Raw genomic sequence first — 15,443 nt, forward strand, 5'->3', positions numbered from 1 at the left:
ATCCTAGTTATTTCCTTTTGGTCGCTTTCAGTCCCAACTAACGAATTGGCTGTTGACGCTCCCAACTTTTAACGTATTTGTACCCAACGGTCTGCGACTAACGAAATCCTAACACTGTTAGTTGCGGGTCGCCGGAAAAACATTTTTGTCGAAAAAGTCACATTTTTTTTTCCAGAAAACACCACCCGAACACCGCCACCACCAACACTCACCACCAACGATGGAACAACCGATTACAACGATGGTTCTAGGGTTCCGGCGACCTCAATAATTGGGACTTTTACTAAGAAAAGGTTCCGAAAGGTCCTATACAAAATTACAAAGATGATTGGGACAAAAATGTTGAGTTTTTGGAAAAAAATGTGAGTTTTTCGGCCAAAAACGCTTTTATGGTGACCTGCAACTAACGGTGTTAGGATTATGTTAGTCGTGGACTGTTGGAAACAAATACGTTAAAAGTTGGGATCGTCAGCAGTCAATTCGTTAGTTAAAACTGACAGTGACCAAAAAGCGATAGTTAGGATTAATAAAAACCAATATACCAAATATATACGAATTCTCATGTGGAGCATTCACAATCTTGAAGACGGCCATGGTCATTCTTTATTCTTTGCACACATATCATGCTCTTGTGAAATAATTTCATAAGTATGTTCTACTATTTAAGACTTTAAGCTTTAGTTAGCATAAAAATATTAGTTTTATAAATAATTAACTCGCCGTGGAGCTTTAAATCTAATTTTTCATTAAAGGGAAGCAAGGAGCAGGTCAAAAGGTAAATACATTGAAATTGTCAAGAGACAAAGTTGATCTTCTTGCTCAGATTCTTTGTGGGCTATAACATGTTTTGTTCTTTTTCTTTACGCCTTTTTTTCTGGCCTACGTCAAGGTATCAGAAAAGGTAAAAATAATTAGACTTCCTTTGTGTTCTTGTTTTGAGTCATGGTACCAATTTAGCTGCATTTTCATTATGAACACATATATCATTATATCATTTTGATTAGGGAGAGGCATATAATTTAGAACTAAATCGATAAACGGATGGTTCGAGTACTTCTGTTTTGTTTATTTAGATAATTAATTTTCTCGAGGATACTACCACAGGTTATTTTGTGACTAGACCTGCCAAACATGAAAAGAGAATAAACATGGACATAAACTTTTGGAAACGAAGTTAAAAGCATATCGACAGATTTCTCACAATTTTTCCAACAATATTTTTTGGATCTTAATATTGGTTCAGTTTGACAATAGCGGTTCCTGGTTGGCGATTTCTATAATAAAATTTTAATGGATTTGAATAAGTCCTCATGATACGATATGTATTAACAGATTTTATCTGTGAAATGATTTAAGAAACCATAGTCATGTTTCACAGTTGAATACTTACAAAATTATATGTTTTTAAGAAACACTAGGTTAACCCTGGTAGGCTTAACGTAATGTCTCGAACGATGGAGGACTAATATTAACCTAACCTCTGGTGGGCTTAGCTTAATAACCTCTGGTGAGTCGACACAGGGACTGTTATGAATTTTGGCTGTCGTAACCTGCAAAACCAAACACCGTGAGCTCGTTACGAGAAGAGGAATAGGGGGGGTCTTCTCGTAACCAACCTCCAGCATGAGAATCAGTATGGTAAGTGATGAGTAATTCTTAGAGAGAATGAGATTGTCGATCCTTTATCTCTTGTATTTATAGCCGAAGGCAAGGAGAAAGATTGGGTCAGCTGTCCCACTCAATGAAGCCTTCTAGTCTTATGGTTGGGCATGGTAGTGGCTCTTGATTGGTGGGCTAGCTGGCACATGAAGATCTCTATTGTGGGCAGGTACAACGCTGGCCTTCTGTGATTGGTCCATCGGCAATCCTGAGCATTATAGGGAACTCGGCCCGTGATTGGTTTTTCCTTTCTCTGTCACGCGTTGTCCTCCCTTTTTTCACGACATGTCTTCCACTAAACTCCTTGAGTCGTTAAGTGTTTATTCCGCAGGAAGCATTCTGCATGCATATGGTTATCCTTGATAATATCCCCTCCGTGTGGAATATATATATATATATATATGTATGTATATATATATATATGTATGTATATATATATATATGTATGGTTTTCTACAAAGGTCTTTCGTGCCTACGGAGGATTTATCTTTGGGTCAGGTTATTGGTACCCTACTGTTAGCCAATAATATCAAACTGATATTATTGGCTTATACATGGCATATATATTTTGTTACTTCCTCCGTCTCATTAAAAGTGTTCATATTTCCTTTTTATTTGTCTCATTAGAAATGTCCACTTTCAAAATTTATTAGCCAATTTTCATATTTACCCTTAAGCACACACAACTAGCATTAATAAACAATATGGTGGACCCATTTTCCAAGGCATTATTGTCATTTGGTTAGCAAAAAAAATAATCATTCAATCCACCTTAAACTTTGTGTTTTTCAAACTAAGACACTTTGACCGGGATTACGTAATTAGGAATGATTGCTTTTACTTTGTTAGCTCCCTAATTGTAGCTTTCTAAGTAAGTTTTGTATTATATATAGACGTATGTAATATTGTAATGATCAAGCAAAATATATTACTTTCATGGTATCATTCCAAGGCTGATCTCGATCAACGCCTCCATCTGCTTTCCTCTAGCCTTCATTACCATATTCAAATACCAACATGGGTGACAAATCTGAACCTAAACTATAAGCTCTGCATCCCATGTACATCGTAACCAACATCCAAAACAAGGTCCGGCCACTAGATGGATCTGAGGTTACCAACCCTACATGGGTCAAACTGTTTAAGCTTCATGCCGTCGGGTACGATGTGCTTCACCACATTGACAGTTCACGGCCACCTGATAGAGCCTCTGCTGATTACCTGTCATGGAAGAAGATCAATGCGGTCATTTTGCAATGGATATATGGAACCCTCACCCATGGATTTCTCGTTCGGGTTCTTGAAGACCAATCCACCGTATATGAAGCATGGGAACGGGTCAAAATTCTGTTCTTGAATAGCAAAGGTTCTCGAGCCGTGTCTGTTTAACACGAACTCACAATCTTGACACTTGCTTCTATGCCTAATCTTGAATAGCGGATCAGCTTACTGCTGTCGATATTTCCAGTGAATAATACTCAGCTAATTCTCCATCTTGTCAATGTATTACCCCGTTGAACAACTCCAGTCAGACGCACGTCGCATCGTGGCTCGTGATAAGCTTTCCCCCACCCCACTGGTTGCTGCCACCATTATCTCCCAACCTGAAAAACCTCGTGAGAACAACCCACCATCCAACCGAGATTATCAATCTCACCGTCCTCACAACCGAGAATACCAACCTCACCGGGAATTTCACAACAATAACAGAGGTGGGCGTTATGGAAACCGTGCCCATGGTCAGAGTCAGACACAACAGAGGCGTCCCATGACTCAACCCCCTGTTTCCTCATTATTGGGCTTCACAACACCCTTACCCCCCATATTGGGCTCCACCACCTTGCCCATTTCCATCTCAAGCCTGGGCTCAACCATGGGTTCCAAGGCCCAATTCTCATTCCAACAATAACACTTCAACCCAGTCCAGCAACCAAACAGCCCAAGCCAACCTCACAGAAGTTAACCCACTAGAACCAACTCAATTAGCAGCAGCAGTTCAGGCACTCTCTATGGATCCCGGCACGGATTAGTGGCATATGGATGCGGGTGCATCTTCTCACGTGACATACAACCCATGTAAACTCAATACATTTTCTTCGTATTCACCAATATCGTCTATAATTGTAGGTAATGGCAATTGTACTCCAGTTTTGGGTTCGGGATCCACTAATATTCCTACATTCTCCAAACAATTACACCTTAAATCAGTTCTTTATAACCCCGCCTTTTTTCTGTACGTAAATTCAATATGATAATTGGACCTCTCTTGAATTTGATCCTTATGGTTTTTCTGTGAAGGATTTCAAGGATGGCATGATCCTAAGTCGTCACAACATTACGAGTGATCTTTATCCAATCACTTCCATCACTTCCACTACCGCTTGCTTTGTTTCCACTCGAGACTCTTCGTTTTGGCATGACCAACTTAAACATCCGGGTCAACCCGTCATGGAATTTCTTAGTTCTAAACATTTTATATCTTGCAATAAACATAAGTTATCATTTGTTTGTCAATTGTGTCAATTATCTAAACACAAATGGTAACCATTTTCAGATTCTACAACCTGTACTTTATTACCTTTTTTTATGTTACATTGTGATTTGTGGACATCCCTTATTTTAAGTCATGTCAAATATAATTATTATATGGTCTTAACTGCTGACTTCACTCAATATACATGGTTTACCCGTTAAAATTTAAATCTGAGACATTTTCCAAATTTATCCATTTTCATCAATTTGTTTAGACACAATTTCATTTACCTATCCATCCATTCAATGTGATATGGGTGGTGAGTTTAATAACACCAACTTTAAAAATTTTGCCACCCAACATGGCATATAATTTCGATTTTCTTGCCCACATACCTCAAAAAAAAAAAAACCGGGAAATCCGAGTTCATGATTCGCAGATAAATGAAATCATGTTTGCCCTCCTCACACACGCCAAATTACCGTCTTCATTTTGGGTTGAAGCCCTCCACACAGCCTCTTACCTTCACAACATTATTCCCACAAAAATACATAAATATCAAACTCCCACTTCTCTAGTTTACCTTCACCAACCCGACTACAGCCATCTCCGTGTGTTTGGGTGCCTATGTTATCCAAATATTTCATCCACTCGCCCTCATAAATTAGCTCCATGGTCCACATCGTGTGTCTTTCTTGGATACCCGGCTAACTTTCACGATAACGATGTCTCGTGATCTCAGCTGGAAAAACAATCTTCTCACGACATGTTACCTTTGATGAAACACAGTTCCCATTTTCCTACCAATCCAATCCCCCACCCAACCACTCCTTTCTTGATCCAGCTCCTCTAATATTCACACAACCCTTCACTACTACCAACTCAAATTAGAGGTGCAGAAAAAACCTGAACCTGGAACCGGACTCGAAAAAAATACCCGGAAGCGGTTTTTTTTATACCCGGGTTTTTAATACCCGAACCCGTACCCGACCCTACCCGTAGGGTACGGATAGGGTATGCATTTCAGTACCAAAACCTGTACCCGGAACCGGACCCGATTTATACCCGGTAATACCCGAAAACCGGAACTGGTTCCATACCCAGAACCGGGTTTTTCCAATACCCGAAACCGGGTTTTTCAAATACCCGATCTATACCCGAAATTACCCTAAAAATACCTGAAAATTACCCTAAAATACCCCTAAAAATTGTAACCCCTTAAAAATTCAATCTATACCTGAAAAAAAACCCCAAAAAAGCCCCGAAAAAACCCAAAAATAGGTTTTTTCAATACCCGAAAATAGGGTATTCAAATACCCGGTTTTAGAATACCCGGTTCGGTACCCGACCCGAACACGATGCATAGGGTATGGTTTTTAGAGAGAATACCCGGACCCGAACCCGACCCGGGTATTGCCAATACCCGATTTTCCAATACCTGGTTATACCCGAACCCGGTCACAATTCTTAGGGGTATTTCGATAATGAAATGAACCAGGTCCATTCCGATAAGTGTTGATTGAACATGTTTACGCCAACTAGAGAAGTTATCAGTGGTGAGGTAGATGTTGAAATGGGTGGAGGCAGTAATCTGAATGACAGTTTGTGGTGCCATGGTGGTAGCCGGAATTGTGATACCAAGCCCGTGGGGCCTGTTTCAAGCCCTAAAGAGATTTGTTAAGCTTGCATACAAATTTAGGATGCGGAGGCGAAATGAATCAACACTTATCGGAATGGACCTGGTTCATTTCATTACTGGAAACAAACCGGTGCCGGCAGAATTTCTCGATGCGGAGCGAACGACATCAAACCCAGATTTCTTTACTTGGTATCGACAAGACCAAATGATTTTAGCTGCTCTTATTGGTAGCTTCTCAACCGCAATCCAGCCCTTGATTGCATCTGCTGAAACATCCCGACAGGCTTGGGAACTGCTCGTAACGAACTATGCAAACTCGTCTCGGTCAAGAGTCATATCACTGAAAACTAAACTTGCCTTTAACCCGAAAGGAAGTCGTTCTGTTGCTGAGTATCTTCGTGATATGAAGATGCTTGCTGACAAACTCACTTCGGTTCAAGAATCTGTAAAGGATGAAGACCTCATGGTCCATATTCTCTGTCAATTAGGTGAAGAATTCAAACCTATTGCAACCTCTATCCACTACCTTGGTTCAAAAATTACCTTTCCAGAATTGTTTGAGAAACTCGTTGACTATGAACGAGAACTTAATCTGCCAGTTGTCCCGTCTCAACCAGCCATGACTATGGTTAACTACACCACTCGCCAAAACCTTAACTTCAACCGATCTACCTCCGACCGCCGCAATAATCAAGGACAATCCACCAACAGGAACTCTCGCTCTCGGTGGACTTCCAATGAAGGCGCTCGTGAGACTTGCTCTAATATTTATTGTCAGTTTTGTCATTTTGCAGGTCATGAAGCAAAGGAGTGTAGGAAACTCGCGAGGTTTCTTCGTGAAAATCATGTCCAAACAAAAATTCCTTTGAACTCCAACAAGTCCTCACCAACCGCTAATGTTGCTACTTCGTCATACATGTTTGATACCGGCGCATCAAATCATGTTGATCTCGACCGTGCTTCTCTCTATTCCGTCTCCGATTATGGCGAACCCGAGGAGATTGTTCTTGGCAATGGTAATACCCTTACCATCGCTCACATTGGTCAATCCTATCTTCCAATGTCACATGGTTCTCTTTCTTTAAAAGATGTCTTATGCGTCCCTCATTTCAAAACAAACTTATTTCCGTTGCTAAATTACGTAAGACTAACCATGTTTCGGTGGAATTTTTCCCCACTCATTTTTTTGTCAAGGACCTTCACATGGGGGCACGTCTAATGCGGGGAGAGAATTACCTTGATGTCTATTATGCCAATCTTCCTTCTTTGCCTCAAATAAATGCCGTTTCCACCACTTCACTTCAAGATTGGCATCACAAGCTTAAACACCCATCTATTCGGATTTTCAAAAAGATAGCCAAATGCTTAGATTTAGATTTAAACTTTCATAATTTTCACTGTAACTCATGCTCTATTAATAAAAGTCATAAAACCTCATTCGGCTTGAACTCGTTTACCACTACCAAACCTTTGCAATTGATATATTCGGATGTTTGGGGATCGATAGAAAAATCCATTGATGGTTTTACACTATGTGATTTTTGTTGATTTTCATACTAAGTTTATTTGGCTATATCCAATAAAGCATAAATCCGATGTATCTATCTTGTTTCCCCAATTCAAATCACTTGTCGAAAAAAATTTTCAAACACCTCTAATATCTCTCTTTACCGACAATGGTGGTGAATACATTGGTCTCACCACCTATCTCCAGTCTCAAGGAATCTCTCACTTCACTACTCCACCTCATACTCCGGAACAAAATGTTGTTGCGGAATGTCGTCATCGGCACATCGTGGAAACCGGATTATCTCTTCTTCACCATGCCCGACTTCCTCTTTCTTTTTGGTCACATCACTCACATGCTTTCCAGACAGCGGTTTATCTAATAAATCGGTTACCCACTCCCATCCTTGATTTCAAAACCCCTTACACTCTCCTCTTCCAAAAACAACCAACCTACACCAAACTCAAACCCTTTGGGAGCCTATGCTACCCGTGGCTTCGCCCGTATGCAAAGTCCAAGCTTCACCCATGCTCCGAGCAATGCATTTTCTTAGGCTATTCACCTTCTAAATCCGCTTATAAATGTTATGCCCCTACCACCCGTCGCCTTTATCACTCTCGCCATGTTGAGTTTGTAGAAAATCACTTTCCTTTTCGTACTCAACAAACCTCTTCTTCTCCTATTCCTACGGTGGATTCCTTCTTTGGCATACCTCCTGTTACACCCTCTGCAAACACATAAAACCTTGCACCTTACCTATCCCAACAGCCCACTTCACATGAAAACCCGTTTCACTCAGCAGCCTAGCACTCCAATTCACTCAGCAACCCACTTCACCCACCTTCTGGGCTTGACCCTGAGCCTAACAACTCAACCCCATATCCCCTACCTCAATCCTCCTCAAGTCCATCTCTTTCTACACCTCCCTCGCCACCTCAAATCCCACCCTCACCCGAGCCGATTGCCGCCTCCTCATCACCTTCTTCCGCTACCTGTGCATCATCCACCTCCACCTCCTCCTCACCAAATGTGTCCCATACCTTACCAACTCAATCTCGTCGCCAACGCAAACCAAACCCAAAATACTTCAACTCCAGCCTTGTCAACACCACTACACTTCACCCAATTCCACCATCCGTCGAACCCATCACTCACACTCAAGCCTTAAAAGATCCAGAGTGGCATAAAGCTATGGATTGTGAATTCAACGCACTTCTCAAAAATGCCACGTGGAACTAGTTCCTCCCATACATCACAAATCGATTGGATGCAAGTGGCTCTTTCGTATCAAACGTTGTCCGGATGGTTCCATAGACAAATATAAAGCACGTCTTGTTGCAAAAGGTTTTCTCCAAGAACATGGCAAAGACTACTTTGAAACTTTTAGTTCGGTTTCAAAACCCGTTACTATTCGTACAGTCCTTAGCATTGCCTTATCTCAAAATTGGTCTCTTCGCCAACTAGACGTAAATAATGCTTTTTTACATGGTACTCTGGATGAGGATGTCTACATGTCCCAACCACCCGGTTACGTTCATTCGGACTTTCCCAGACACATTTGTCGTCTTCGTAAGTCTCTTTACGGACTCAAACAAGCACCTCGTGCTTGGTATTTGGAACTCACTAAGTTCCTTTTACACCTTGGTTTCAAAAAATCTCTTGCTGATCCGTCATTGTTCATTTACAGTCACGGGGGCACCATATGTTATTTTCTAGTATATGTCGATGACATTGTTATCACTGGTAACACCGATTCCTTTGTTGAGCAAGTCGTCCGTTCCTTATCCGACAAGTTCTCCATTAAGGATCTTGGCATGCTACATCATTTTCTTGGGATTGAGGTCATCTCTATTGTTAATGGCCTTTTCCTATCTCAACATGCCTGCATTCAAAATCTGCTTACAAAGTTCCACATGGATGATGCTAAGTCTGTTGCTACACCTCTTTGCTCCACCGAAACACTTGCCCTTGTTGATGGGTCGTCCAAAATTGATCCTACACCATACCGACAACTTGTTGGTTCCCGCCAATACCTTGCCTTTACACGGCCTGATGTGTCATTTGCCATAAATCGACTTTCTCAATAAATGCATGCTCCTACTGAACGGCATTGGCAAGCCCTAAAACGGGTCCTTCGGTATCTCAAGGGTACTATATACCATGGTCTATTCCTCAACCGTGATTCTCGGCTTGATCTTCAAGCATTCACCGACTCGGATTGGGGTGGTACTATGGATAGGGGCCGCTCCACCACAGCTTACATCCTCTATCTCGGTTCCAATATCATCTCGTGGCGTTCCTCACGCCAAAAATCCGTCTCTCGTTCTTCCACCGAAGCCGAGTACAAAGCATTAGCAAATGGTACCGCCGAACTAGCGTGGCTTCAAGACCTACTGTTGGAACTTGGTTTCTCAAAGACAACCTCATCACCTACACTCTTTTGTGACAATGCGGGAGCAACTTATTTATGTGTGAATCCTGTCTACCACTCACGCATGAAGCATGTGGCGTTAAAATATCATTTTGTTCGAGAAAAAATTGCAAATAGATCACTACGTGTTCAACACATCCATTCTGAAGACCAACTGGCTGATGTGCTCACGAAACCACTAGGTCGTGGACCATTTCTTCATTTACGGTCCAAGATTGGAGTATCCGATGGCTCCTCCATCTTGCGGGGGCATATTAATGAGAATAACATTGCAAAATAATTTCCAGATTTTCAGCATCAATCCTAATAATCTTTATATATTTTTAGATAAGATTAAAGGTATATTTGACTAGCTTATTCTTTGCCTACAGATCCTCATTCTCATTTAATGAGTTGTTGTAACCTTGGCTTATTTAAGCCTTTGTATTTTTAGTGTAAATAAAGCTTTTTATTCATACAAATATGTGTTTATACTGGTATGTCTTTTCGTGCATGCCCCTCATGAACCACACTTTCAATTACTCAAGCGGATCCTTAGGTACATAAAGGGTACACTCTCTCTAGGCCTGCTCATATCATCCTCCCAGTCTACTAAATTGACCGCATATTCGGATGCGGATTGGGGTGGGGATCCTAACTCTCGTCGGTCAACTTTCGGTTATTGTGTTTACATGGGCGACAATTTAATTTCTCGGTCCTGTAAGCGTCAACCAACATTTTCAAAATCTACTGCCGAAGCCGAATATTGAGGTGTCACCAACACCGTAACTGAAATTAGCTGGATCCATAATCTCATGCTCAAACTTCACGTTTCGGTTAGACACGACACGATTATTTACTGTGATAACCTATCCGCAGTTTTTCTAGTCGAAAATCCTGTGCAACATCAACGAACCAAACACATAGAACTGGATATACACTTTGTTCGAGAAAAGGTCCGCCTTGGCACTATTAAAGTTTTACACATTCCAGCTGACTATCAATATGCTGACGTCTTCACCAAAGGGTTACCGAAACACCTATTTCAACGACTTCAATCAAGTTTATGTCTCCACTCTTCTACGGCTTAAATTGCAGGGGGCTGTTAGCCGATAATATCAAACTGATATTATTGGCAATTATATTTTGTTATTAAATATAATCTTTACGTAGTAGTTAGGAATGATTGTTTTTCCTTTGTTAGGTCCCTAATTGTAGCTTTCTAAGTATAACCTTTGTATTATATATAGACGATTGTAATATTGTAATGATCAAGCAAAATATATCCACAGTTTTATATAATAATTTTTTAAATAATCAGGCTACCACGAATGCAAACCCCACCGTCAATAACGGTAGAGAACAAACTAAAATTGTAACAAATTCGGAACTTTAGCATCCTTAAACTTTTCTGAAATTCAAATTTTTCTTTTAATTAATAGGTAAATCCAAAAGCTACAATTATTCAATTTGTTTGTTATTGTGTCATAACACGTGGTGTAGAAATCAATAGGTGCTAGTCGGGTGATGAGGTAAGGCTAACCGGCATACACTAGTGGGGGTGTCCACTGGTTTGATGTGGCAGCCTGCATGGCACCCCTCACACGAGTGTCTCCCTAGAACCCCCCCCCCCCCCCGTCCCATCACATACACACACAAATAAAAGGGTCATGCATGACCTGATGATACAACAATCCCTCCTTATCTCCTCTTAGCCAATGATATATTATTATTTGTTGTTTTTTCTTTTTCACTTATTTTTATTATCAAATAATGAAATGGTGGAGAATTATAAAGAATGGTATATTTCCTTGGTTGAAGGGGGGTGTTGAATAATGGGGAAAGCTAACGTGGCGAATGAGAGGAATGATGTTAAGGGGCTTAGCCTAAGAACTAGATTTTAACCGGGATTAATCATACCAGAATTCATATGTAATATTTCAAATATATACAGACACACCAAAGTTTATTATAAAATTTTCAATTTTGACAACATGATTACTCGGCGACTAGTCGATGGGATATCGACAGCGATTAAAGCAATTATTGAGGATTAATTGATGACTAGTTAAAATTCTTACAATCATGACCATGACAAGTGAAGATATTAATTTAAAAGTCCATCATCCATTGCGAAATTTAAATATAATATTTGAATGTGTGTGCGAACATCGTGTAATAAATTTCGCATCTTTATTTATTATATGTTGCTTACAAACTATTTGCTTAAACTTTCGAATTACACCTTTCACTACCCAATCGTTTGGACATCAGTCACAACACCAGCATCATTTGGTTCACTAACCCAAACCCAAACCCTGTTGACAGATGACAATGGTATAGCTTTATGATTTGGATTCCATTTTTCAGTCACCGCACAGGCTTCTATCACCGGATCTCCGACCAACTATGGCTCCTCCTTACATTCGTTATATGTGTTATGTTTCACATGGTGGATATAGGGCATGGCTTCTAGACTTAAAATGACTTGTAAGAAACTTAACTCAGAGCCGGCCCAACAGTAGAGGCAACCCAAGCAAGGGCTTTGGGACACCTATTTTCTAAGAGCATTCTCATCCAACCCCTCATATTATGTGATGGGTGTTTTTATAATTTAGAGAGTGATTTAGGGCGTTGTGAGTGAAGAGTTTTTATATTTTAGAAAAAGTAGTGATTTTTCTGTATATTTGAAAAGTTACTGTTCATCCCCTATAATTGTTTAATATATGTTGAAAGTAGTTGTGAGTGAAGGAAAGAGAAAAAGTAATGATAAAAGGTATAAAAAGTATTATTTAATTAAAATGAAGAGAGAAAATAAAGTGAGTTTTAATGTAATTTTTGGTTTATAGATAAGGGGTGGGATGAGAATGCTCTAAGGCCCCACATTTTTCATAAAAAGTCATATACTGAGATTTTTTGTTATGGGCTGTGAATTAATATGTTTCATCCGAAATTCTATATTTCTTTTTTATTTTTTTGGGATGTGATTATTCCACAATCAAGATCCATAACAATCGTCCATAATCAATGTTTCTATTTTAGTGGGTTGTTTTCACCTTTATTGAAAACGGCTAAATGCTCATTTGTAGTTGTACCTTACCATAGATAGCCTAAAGTGTTCTTTTATATACAGTAAACATATCTTCGGTAAAAAAAAAATAATAATAACTTGATTTTCAAACCATTAATCCATTACACTAATTCTTAAGTGACTAGTATGAAGGGTACATTTGATATGGAAACTGTTATTATGAAAAATCATATTTTGTATCAATTACAATCTGTTGGCAACTTTAAACACTAACAACTCAATTAAAGTTTTCTATTTACACACACAATCATATAGGATACAAAAATAACATCCTTTTGCAAGCAAGGCCAATAATGAAACTTAGTAAAAAAGAGGCCCAATTTTTTATTTCGCTTTAGGTCTCCAACCAGGTTGGGTCGGTCCTGACTTAACTCATCTTACCTTTTACTTATATTTGAAATATTAATGTAACTAGGATAGTACCCGTGTTACACACAGATAAAACATATATAAAACGTAATATATATTTAAAATCATATAAATTTAATAAAATGCAAATGTCGTATTTATATATAGATAATAATTTTATATGAATTAAAAGACATCATAACTTATTTTAATTCAAATACAAAAATATACGAAAACTAACAAGGATAAATGAGATAAATGAAAAGTTAAAACATTTTATAACTTATACCATGAGTACAATAAGCTAACAAATGAAATTAGTCTTCAAATCTTAAAACATAACAATAAAAAACGCATCATTGTCTTTATTTATCAATCAATAAATGGTAATCATAACCATTCTTTTTGAAACCTTCTCCAACTTAGGAGTTCAAGTTTAATACCATATATCATTTTGCCATCAACTTCATCGACACCACTAAACACATTTGTCTTCTCTTCCACATTTGATGTTTTACACTTAATTGCTGATATGGTAGATTCATCATCAACGTCAAACACGTCCACAAGTTTCCTCTTCATTTTATCAAATAATGTAATTGATAACTTCTTTAAATTATTTTCATCCTCAAATTCAAATTATGATTAGCATTTATTGACTAATAAAGGAATAATATGTTTTCATTGTTATGTTTTAATTTTTGGAGAATTTGATTTTTTATATTTATTTTTTTTATTTGGAGACTAATATCCTTTGTTTGTTTATTGTATTCAAGGTTATTGACCCGTGGACGTGACGGGTAGAAATATAAACAATATTAATTAAACACATAGGGACCGGGGGGGAGTAAGATTATTGTTAGTGAATATAAAGTATAGACAATTTGTATAATATGATTTTACAAAAAACAATTTAGATGATGATTTATATCATTAAAATTAATTATTGTAATGTTGGATATAACATACATGAGATAGAAAATTAAACTAAAAGGATTATAAATACATTAAAACACCCTTAAGATATCCTACTAACCATCAGAACATTAATACAACTTCATAACCCAAACAAAATTCCAAAAGTATTTAGAATAGTAAAACACATACATCTAGTTCCAAATCATTCTAAACATAATCAAAAAACTTTACAAGCTGCATAAAAAATAACATATCTTTTAAAACTTATTGGTTACGCATGTTTGTTGATTGAAAAACAGGATAATAGAGTATGCACAACATGTAATAAACAGATTCTATAGAGAGTTTTATGTTTATTCAACATGTTAATATGGAGGATCTCAAAAACAATTTTAATAGATGTACGTTACAAAAGTCGAAGGGATTATCAAAAGAACGTACCTTAGATTACCGATAAGCAGAATATCAATAATCTTGAGAAGTGATAAAACTTAAAACACTATTGTAACAGTGGACAAACGATCAACATCAACCAAATTGTTTTGTGGCTCCATTCCGCTATTTGTGAAATAATATGATTGTATACAAATAAATATATTGATATAAATATAAATATATGCATATTAACAACAATACATATGAATGGAACAATGAGTAATAAAAATAAAATTTGCAATGCCGTGGATTTGCTTCTTAGATCGATCGACGTTGGTGTAAAAATTCTTCTGTCATACATTTTACATAGGAAGGTAAGATTATGTATATTTTTGGTTAATTGATTAACATGAAATATTGTTCAAATTGATTCATTTTAAATTCAAATTTTAAAACTGAAAATATATATATCATATATACAAAATATTGTGAAACCTATATATGTGAGGATTACTATGAGTAAAATAAAATTGGAAACGATAATTAAAATAAAAATGAAATGTCAAACTGTGTTAATGTAAATGCATATATATCTAAACATGTAAATGGATATTCTAGTGAGATTTAAAAGTAACAATAATAATTTTATGATCTTTTCATTAATTATAATTAATTGTTAACAAATAACCTATAGTGTATTGCAAACTCAACTATACTTAAAGTTATGAATTTAAATTTAAAATGGTGTTTAAAGTTTTAAAATCCTTAATACGTAAAATGATTTTTTTTACCAAAATTTCATTAAAAAATAATATCCAATTAAAATGCATATATCGTAATTGTGATATCTAAATATAAGATACTAAAAAGTAAAAACTCAAAACTGAAGGGACTACTAATTTAAATGAAAATGCATTGTCAAACCGAGATTTTAGTAATATTTAAAAAAATAAACTTTTGTGATTATTTTGTTAATTATAATTATTTGTTACAAAATTTAACCTATGCCTTCTTGTAATAAAA

At 37.4% G+C, this 15,443-nt stretch overlaps 1 protein-coding gene across 1 annotated transcript; it reads left to right on the plus strand.

The window, feature by feature from the left end:
- The first annotated feature begins 2,718 nt into the window (after positions 1-2,718).
- Positions 2,719-3,048, plus strand: LOC143635646 (uncharacterized). The gene has a single exon (XM_077103424.1). It carries the CDS (start codon positions 2,719-2,721, stop codon positions 3,046-3,048), a length of 330 nt encoding a protein of 109 aa, XP_076959539.1.
- The last annotated feature ends 12,395 nt before the right edge of the window (positions 3,049-15,443 follow it).

This window comes from Bidens hawaiensis, unplaced genomic scaffold (genome assembly GCF_021521415.1).
Source record: "Bidens hawaiensis isolate Kalapana, Puna unplaced genomic scaffold, B.hawaiensis_p1.1 tig00007641_1, whole genome shotgun sequence".
NCBI classification, from domain to species: Eukaryota; Viridiplantae; Streptophyta; class Magnoliopsida; order Asterales; family Asteraceae; genus Bidens; species Bidens hawaiensis.